An 8,255-nucleotide genomic window follows, 5' to 3' on the forward strand; every position below is an offset into this window, starting at 1 on the left:
AAGTGGGGCTCTGGGTAGGGTTTCTTTTGCTAATGGTGGAGAAAAACCAGAGGGTTTGGTCACATCAGGCTGAGGCATCAAGCCAGCAAGGCAGAGCTGGGGCTTGGGGATGGGGTTGGGCAGCAAGAGTGGCTCCAGCACCCCGCTCCCCAGCCCTGCACCCCGCAGGGCCGCTGTGGGCTCTGCCATGGCAGCTACAACCCTGCACTGCTATAAATCACTAACTTTCGGAGAAGGGGCACACCAGATCATGTTACATCCTTCCTTCAGCCTGTAGGCGCATCTGCGAGGCTGCCTGCTGGAGGCCCTGCCTGTACTGCCCCAAAGCTCTCTTATTTTAGCTCGATTTTAGCAATTTCTCGGTTTCTGCAACCTTTCCTGTGCAGGCTGCACGAGATGTGTCCCTGCTGGAGAGATCTCCCATCTCAGCCCTGCTTCATCTTCCTCTGCCCCAATACACTGACTACATGCTCCCTTTGCAGGGCAGAAACTTAAACAGCCAGAAACTCTTCTGCTGTTTTCGAGCAAAGCAGGGGCTTTCCATGGTGGTGTAGGGGTGGGATTCATCACTGCAGCAACTCATCCCCCTCTCCCTAACCAGAGGAGCCTGGGGACCCGGGCAGCACGCGGGGCTGGGGCTGCTGGAGCCTGCTCACAGAGGGCTGGAGACACGGGGACTGTGGCAGCGAGGGGATTTCTGCCCGTGCAGAGACAGGAAAGTGGAGGCAGTGTGGGGCAGACCCACCTGGGGCAGCTTCGGCTTGTTTTGAAGTTTGCCCAGATGTCTTTTTCTGTGTTATCACGATCTCTCCCCAGGAACGACAGCGGCTGGAGAAGTCTCGAGGGTTTTGCCTGGAAAAGCGAGCCTAGGAGGGTTTATCTCATGCTCAGCTGAATTGCCGTAAATGGGGTAACAGCTGGCTGAATGTCGAGTTAATTTGTACCGATGGTCATTTAAAGTGTTTGCAAAAGCTTATGGATAAGAGAAGTATTTATGCAAGCTGTTGAAGTGTCTCAGCTCTCTCTCCAGTTCCAGCTGGTAAGGACTGGGCAGGACAGGGTGGGTACAAGGCGAGGTCGGTGCCAGCGTGTGGGATTTCCACCTGGGACCCAGCCCTGCATGGTCTGTGTGCGGGGTGGTCCCGTGAGCACAGGTAGGGTAATTAATTATTTTTTGTTTCTTTTATCTACAGAAACACAGTCTGGGAAAAAAAAACAAAAAAAAAAGGAAGAAGATTTTGCTGGAAGGTTTTTTGGGCAATGAACAGACCCGTGGTGATGCCCAGTGGGTTCTGGTGGAGCGGGCAGCCCAGGCAGTGGAGAGAGGGTGGTCTGTGGTTGCATCCTCAGCCCAGGCATCATTTGCAATCTGTTTGCTTTTGTAAATGAGATCTAAGGAAGTTATTAACGCTGTCACCCATCTGCGCTGGCTGCTCTGCTTCAATGCAAATCGAAGGTGTTCAGCCAGATCTGCGGAGAGCTCGTGACTTGGGCTTTGCATGGGTGTGATAGCTCAGAAAACTGTTTGAACTGCAGAGAATCTTGCATGTGTTGGAGCCCAAAAAAGGGTCACAAATTTGTTTGGTGGGGATCTAGGTCACGCATGCTGCTATCTTGAGATACAGCAGTGATTTCAAGTAATTTCTGCCCCTGCCTGTGTTTTTCCAAGCAAAAATATATGGGTTAACTTGTCCTTACTGTCCTTTATTCTCTTTTTTCCCCCACAGCAAAATGGAGGGGGGAAAGATGGGAATGGAGGAGTGAAACCTTCACCCACAGTGGTTGTGAGTAGCAGGAAAGCACGTGGTGCCAGGGGCTTGAGGAGAGGGGCTCTGCTCCTCCCCCCCAGCCCTAAACACAATGCTCTGGCCATGCCTGTGCCTCTCCCCACACATCGCTGTCCCCACCTCTGTCCCTCGCCTGCTCCGGGGCCTCAAAGTGAAAACTAATCCCGAGGGATAACTTTCTGCTCTGCTCCTGAGTGGGAGGAACAGGGCTATTTATTCCTCACCCTTAAGCCTCCGCAGCGGATCAGCGACGCAGTTGTTGCTGCCGGCGCAGGGTGGGCAGCAGCATCCGTCGGGGCCTCTGCCTGCTCCCGCGCCCTGCCCGCACGCTCCTGGCCGGCCTTGCTGCTAAATAAGGATGAAAGGCTAAAAATAGAGCTGAGGCTGGAGTTTGGCTAAGCCAGGCAACCCTTCCCAGGGTCAGGAGTGATACGGGGAGGCCAGCAGAGTCAGCATGTGAGGGGGAGCTGAGCTGCCTATGGGGAAGGGTCCTACAAGTGGGTCGTAACTGTGCTGAGGCGGGGGGAAGGTCTGAGCCCTGCCACACTCGTGTCCTGGGTGCTCAGCTGGCTCAGCCCCTTCCAGCTTTCCACAGGGAAGAAACATCTGTTCACCAAAATATATGGGAAAACCCACTCTCCTGTGCCATCCGTGACGGTGGGGTACCGTGGGGCCATTCCAGCACGATGCAGGGGGCTCTGGCTGGAAAAGGGGCACCCGAAGGGGAAAGGGTGCAAGAGGAGGGTGTTAAATCTGAAATAGAGGATAGGTGGGTGGTGGGGTGCTGTGGCAAACAGCCCAGTTGGGGACTGCCCAACACCCGAGTGCCCCCACCCCACCCGCAGCACACACACCATCGGGTTCAGGGTCTCAAATTATCTCTGCTCTCCAGCTGCCGCCTGCCCTGTGCCGAGCGCGGGGGGGTCCCGGGGGTCCCGGGTGACGGCCCGGGGAGGGTACAGGCCCTTTGCCAGACACCTCGACCAGCCAAAGTGGGGTGCAAGAAGAGATATACCCCTGGGGGGGGGGGGGGGGCGGTGGGTAGAAGGTCTGGTCTCACCCACCGAAGGTGGTGTGGGGGGGGCCTGGCCTGGCGTGGTGGGCGCACCCCGGCTTCCCCCCCACCCCCGCGGGCAGAGGGCAAGGCTCTGGGTGCCTGGAAAAGCGCAGCTTCCCGTCCCGGCATCCCTGCTACTCCAGTCCTGCGCTTGGCAACAAAACCGGGGGGGGGCGGGAAAAAGAAAAAAAAAAAAAGGAGGACGGGAAAATCTCTGAGCGTACACAAGAGGAGGGAGGGGAATCGGGAGCTGGGCCGGGCTCGGAGCTCGCAGGCTGTTGTCCCACCGCGCCGGAAGGCTCAGTCCCGCCGCTGCCAGCCCCATCCCGGCCGTGGGGGAAAAGCCACCGGGTGCCTCCCCCGTCGCTTTTCATCCTCTCGGGCCGTTTCGCCGGCGGCCGGCCCAGCTCTCCGCACAGCGCCCGCGGCCGGAGGGATGGTGGGAGCGGGGCTGGTGCTGGCGCTCTGCGCTCTGCAGCTCTGCCCGGCCGCGCTCGGCAGCTCCCGCAGGCTCAGCAAGGTGAGAGGCTCCAAACCCTTCACCCCGCTCCTCTTGGGGCAGGGAAGGGGCCGAGGGGGGTGCTGAGGGGGGGGAACACGGGAGATCAGAAGTATTTTCTGGTTCTGGGCGCATGTCTGCGGCTGGGCTGGGGGGGGGTGGGGGATCCCGTAAACCTGACCGTGATGGGGGAACGCGGGGTTTAGGCTCGGGTTCAGCCTCAGAGCGAGCGGAGATTCCGGTTTTGACAAGCCGTTGGGAACCAAGAAGCCCAGCGGCCTCTTCCTTCGGCTGAGCTTGCCCTGCAGCCTCCCAGCACCTCGGTTCTCTCCTCCCGTTCCTGAGCATTTTCCAGCTCAGGCTCCTGCCTCCTCGTTCCCACGCAGCGCTGGGCCGGGCTCATCAAGGCGCACTGATTAAGATACAGCTGATTAAGATGTGTGACTCTCACGAGGTGCGGAGGGGAATATATTTTCCAGGAAAGCTGCTGTTACCCGAGGGAAGGGGGAGCGGGTTGGGGAGGCTGGAGGGGGCCCTGCGGGACAGCACAGGGTCTGTGGCACAGCAGTATGCAGCCCCCCACGGGTTTCACCTCCCGTGGAGCCTCCTTGACTGCAGACCCGTGGGCAAGGGGCTCCCAGCTCTTGCTAAACATCGGGGCGCGGCTTGCCCTGAGCCCCACGTCCTGCCCTTCGCCTTGGGCCACTCCTGGCTGGCGAGTGGGATGGCGGGATGGGCTGCTCGCCCGCGTGGGCAGCGCTGCCCGCCGGGGCCGCCGGCTGGCACCAGGTAAGACAGCCTGCACCGGTTCTGTGGCTGCTGAGCAGGCAGGGAGAGCCCCGCGCCCGTGGCACGGGGACACGGGCTGCCCCGGCCAAACCTGCTCGGGGTGTGCAGCCCAGGCGTCCTCCTGCCTCCCTGCCAGGGAAAGGCCTGCAATTAGGCTGGAGCCTGCTCAGGGAGGGAGCTGGGGCTGGGCTCTCACCACCGGCTTGCGGCAGGTTCAGGGGTGGCTGTCGCAGGCAAGTGCCACCGTCCCCCTGCCTTTGAACTTGTGGGAGCAAAGGGCGGCTGTGGCTTTGCCGGCGGTGGCCAGGGAGGCTGGTGGGACTCAGAGGAAACAGGGGAGATCTCCCAGCATGGGTCCCACGCCACATCAGTGATGTCCTCCCATCTGAGTGACATCCGCTGCGTGTGGATTTTCATTATCCTATGGGACAGCGCTGCTTCCCTGGCTCATTTGGACTGAACCAGCTCAGGATCAGGCCCCTGGGGTGTATCAGGCAGGGGATGAGCCTGGCTCATCTGCCCCCCCTGAGCATGAGCAGAGATGGAAATGTTAAGCCATGTTTAAAATGCAATGTGTGAGTGTGATTCCTGCTCCTGCATGGGACCAGGTGGCCGGAGCCAGTGGATGAGGGCTCACAGCAGCCAGGCTGGTCCTGGCCAGGCCCCGCAGCCCCAGGATGCTTCGCCTTGTTCACATGCAAAGCGTTCAGAGGCTGAGCTGAGGCAAGTTTGGAAATTGCAGCATGGGAACCTTCTTTGGGTGTAAAGTACATGCAGGGGGGGGCAGGCGGAGAGTTTCTGCAATGCCCTCAGGCTTGAAGAGCTGTGAGTGCAAGAAATGAAGAGGGAAGTATTTATTTGGCATTTGAAGGGGGTCTGAAGGTCATTTTCTGGCTGTGTTTGTCAGCAAATATTTGTGGGGGATCAGGGGTCCAGCACTGGGGAAACCTCCTGCAAACCCAGGGCAAGGCTCGCCCCGGCTCTAACTCCTCCTGTCTCCTGGTGCTGCAGTTTGGTGGCTTTGCCTGGGAGAACTGCGGTGACAAGAGGGACCCTGTGGTGCTGCAGAGCCTCTCCGTGGCGCCTGACCCCATCAGCATCCCGGGGAGCCTGCGCGTCAGCGCGGCCGTCAGCAGCAGCAAGGCCATGGCCTCCCCTCTGAAGGTAAGTGCTGGAGGTGCCTCTGTGGGATGAGAGAGGGAAGAGCTTCCCAAAACCACTGGCACCTGGGAAATGCCTAGCAGTGGGTATGGGAATGAGCAGCCCTTTGGGAAATGAGGCGTGGAGCGGTGAAGGGCTGAGCTTGTCCAGCTCTGTAAGCCAGAACGGGGCGATGGGCACGGGGAGACCCGTGGTGGGAGCAGACAGCCCAGTGGGAAGCTCTCAACCTTGTCCCACTGGCAGAAACCACATGAGTTGTGTCATGTCTTGAGGACGCAGTGACTCAGGGAGGGAAATGAAACCCCAAATGCCCTGGGTGCTCCCGGTGGTCACTGCAACACTGTTTTTTCAGTGGCCACACCTGACTGCCCCATCCAGGGATGTGCCACGGCACCGCTGCAGGAGCCCTGGGCCAGCCCGGCTGCCCTGCACCACTTTTTTGGGACTTTTTGGAATGAGACTGAACATGTGTCCCTGCCCAAGGTGCAGGGGCTGTCTTGAGCAATGCCACGGTGCCTGTTTGGGGCTGCGGGGAGCGTGCCGGGGAAGCGTGGAGGCAGAGCTGTGGGATAGGAGCTGCCACGCAATTTGGGGACAGGGCACTGAGGGGAGGGGAAGGAGAGGGTGTGTGGGGTGCTGGGAGGTGTTTGCTCAAGAGGTCAAGGTTGGAGGAAGCGAAACTTGTAGGTAGAGAGGAACCAGAAGTAGGAAGCGGGAAGATGTGTGGTAGCCCCATGGACACCCCGAAGAATTGCACAAGCAGGAGCCAAGGGAGATAGCTGGGGAGTGGGGGGGTGGGACAGGCTGGAGGAGCTGTGACTGCCCGTGCCGGCTGTACCGGTGCCGAACACCTTCCCTCCAGGCGGTGCTGGTGGTGGAGAAGGCGCTGGGTGACCTCTGGATCCAGCTGCCCTGCATTGACCAGCTGGGCAGCTGCACCTACAACGATGTCTGCACCATCCTCGACAACCTCATCCCGCCCGGAACGACCTGCCCGGAGCCCCTGCTCACCTATGGCATCCCCTGCCACTGTCCCTTCAAAGCGGTACGCCTGAAACCCCCGGTCGGTGTGATGCCCTTTGGCGTGGGGCTGGGGGGGTTCGGCTGACGTCTTGCCTACGTGTCCCCTCTCTCTGCAGGGCTCCTACTCCTTGCCAGCCAGCGACTTCATCCTGCCCGACATGGAGCTGCCTGCCTGGATGACCAACGGCAACTACCGTGTCCGGGCGACTGTCAGCAATGGCGGGGAGGAGCTTGCCTGCGTCAAGCTGGCCTTCTCCCTGCAGTCCCAGTGAGGGGCTGGGACACCCCCATTGCCTTGGTCCCCTGTCCCATCCCATCCAGTTGTACCCCGGCTCATCCCACCCCATCCCTGTGAGGTGCATCCCTCCCGCTGCCGGGAGGAGGCAGCCCCTGTACCCCAACCCGGTGCCCCCCTCCCTTGTTACACACAGAAAGGCCCCTCTGGCTCTCCTGCTGTCCCCAACCCCATCACTAGGGTGTCCCCTGCCCCAGACAGGGTGGCCTTGGAGCCTAACCCCACTCTTACAGTGTGACCAAGGCTTTTTTAACTCTTTTTTTTTTTTTTTTTTTTTTTCCTTAATCCTATCGGGGCAATTTTAGACAAAAACATTCCAGGGAAAAGCAATATTTCTTGGAGCAGTCCAGGGGGAGGAGGGAGTGTTTGAGAGTGCTGAGGCAGGCTGGAGGGATGCAGGATTAGCTGCGGAGGGTGTCTCCACATGCCCTCACCATCTCTGGCCAGAGCATGGGGTTGTTTTGCAGAAGTGTCCCCAAAGTGGTCGCAGGAGACCTGTCACCCTCACAGCAGCTCTGGGTCTACCTTTGGTGCATCCCTGTCCCCCGTGTGAGACCAGCTTGACAACACGTGCGAGGGCACCTCCCCGTGTCCCTCCTGCGACAAACATCACAAGCACAAGAGGACTGAAACCACCCAAACCCCCAACGGACGTTCCCACTCGTGAGGGACCAAGCAGCTGATGCTGCTACCAGCAGCAGGAGAGATGGCCAGACATCGGCTGCGCTCGCTCTAGGGGGGGGACACGGCTGTGACAGGCAGCTGGGGCACAGCCTGGCCAAGGACAAGTCCCACTCATCTCATTTTGCCACTGGGATGGAGCCGAGGCAGGACGCTGCTCTGGCAGAGGCACCCCCACAACGTGGGGCAGCATCCCGGACGTGGGATGGACTAGGAGGTGACTATGAAGACCAGCAACCTGGGTCCTGTTTGGGGGCCCTGGTTGTGGCTGGGGGCCGAGGTGTGTGCAGGCAGCATCCTTCCTGCCTGCAGCTCCGGGCAGGGTGTGTGACATCGCTGCCTGTGCCAGGTCCCCACAGGGCAGAGGTGCAGGTGACCCACCAGCCACCCGCATCCCTCGCTCCGTCGCTGTCCCTGCCTGTGTGCATTATTTAGTCTCTCCGTAGGGCTGGTCTTCCTCCAAGCACTTTATACGCCTTAACGACTGCCGGGCTGCCCTGGCAGGAGGTTCTCTGCCACACAGAGGTGCTCCCACCACCTTTCTGTGCCCTCGACTTGCTCCATTTCATCCTGCTGAAGGTCTGACCCGGGTTTATTTTGCCTGGAGAAGCACTAACCCTCTCACCTCACTCCCTGCCACCGCGCAGTGCCCGTGCCAGGGCGGCATCCTCCTTTTGGGCAGGTACTGCTGGTTCTTAATAAATCTTTTTACCAGGAAGCAGACATGGTGCCTCTTGGTGCTGGGGTTGACCTGGGGGTGGCATTTGTTCCCCGTGAAATAGCGGGGACAGGGGTGGGGGAAGCGAAAGGGGTGTTGTGCCTGGGGTGGGGAGTGCTGCAGCCAGAAGAGCTGAGTGTCAGCAGCCCCGAGGCCGGCTCCGGGGCACAGCGGGGATCTGCAGGTGCTGCTTAGCGACACAGGGACACAGCCCCCTGCCCGGGGGGGGGCACAGCCCACGCTGG

At 60.1% G+C, this 8,255-nt stretch overlaps 1 protein-coding gene across 1 annotated transcript; it reads left to right on the top strand.

Moving 5' to 3' along the window:
* The first annotated feature begins 3,057 nt into the window (after nt 1–3,057).
* GM2A (ganglioside GM2 activator) lies at nt 3,058–8,013 on the top strand. The gene is made up of 4 exons (XM_074838727.1): nt 3,058–3,364; nt 5,144–5,296; nt 6,156–6,338; nt 6,433–8,013. The coding sequence occupies exons 1-4, from the start codon at nt 3,281–3,283 to the stop codon at nt 6,586–6,588; spliced, it is 576 nt and encodes a 191-aa protein (XP_074694828.1). The 5' UTR covers nt 3,058–3,280; the 3' UTR covers nt 6,589–8,013.
* The last annotated feature ends 242 nt before the right edge of the window (nt 8,014–8,255 follow it).

This window comes from Strix aluco, chromosome 13 (assembly GCF_031877795.1).
Source record: "Strix aluco isolate bStrAlu1 chromosome 13, bStrAlu1.hap1, whole genome shotgun sequence".
NCBI lineage: Eukaryota > Metazoa > Chordata > Aves > Strigiformes > Strigidae > Strix > Strix aluco.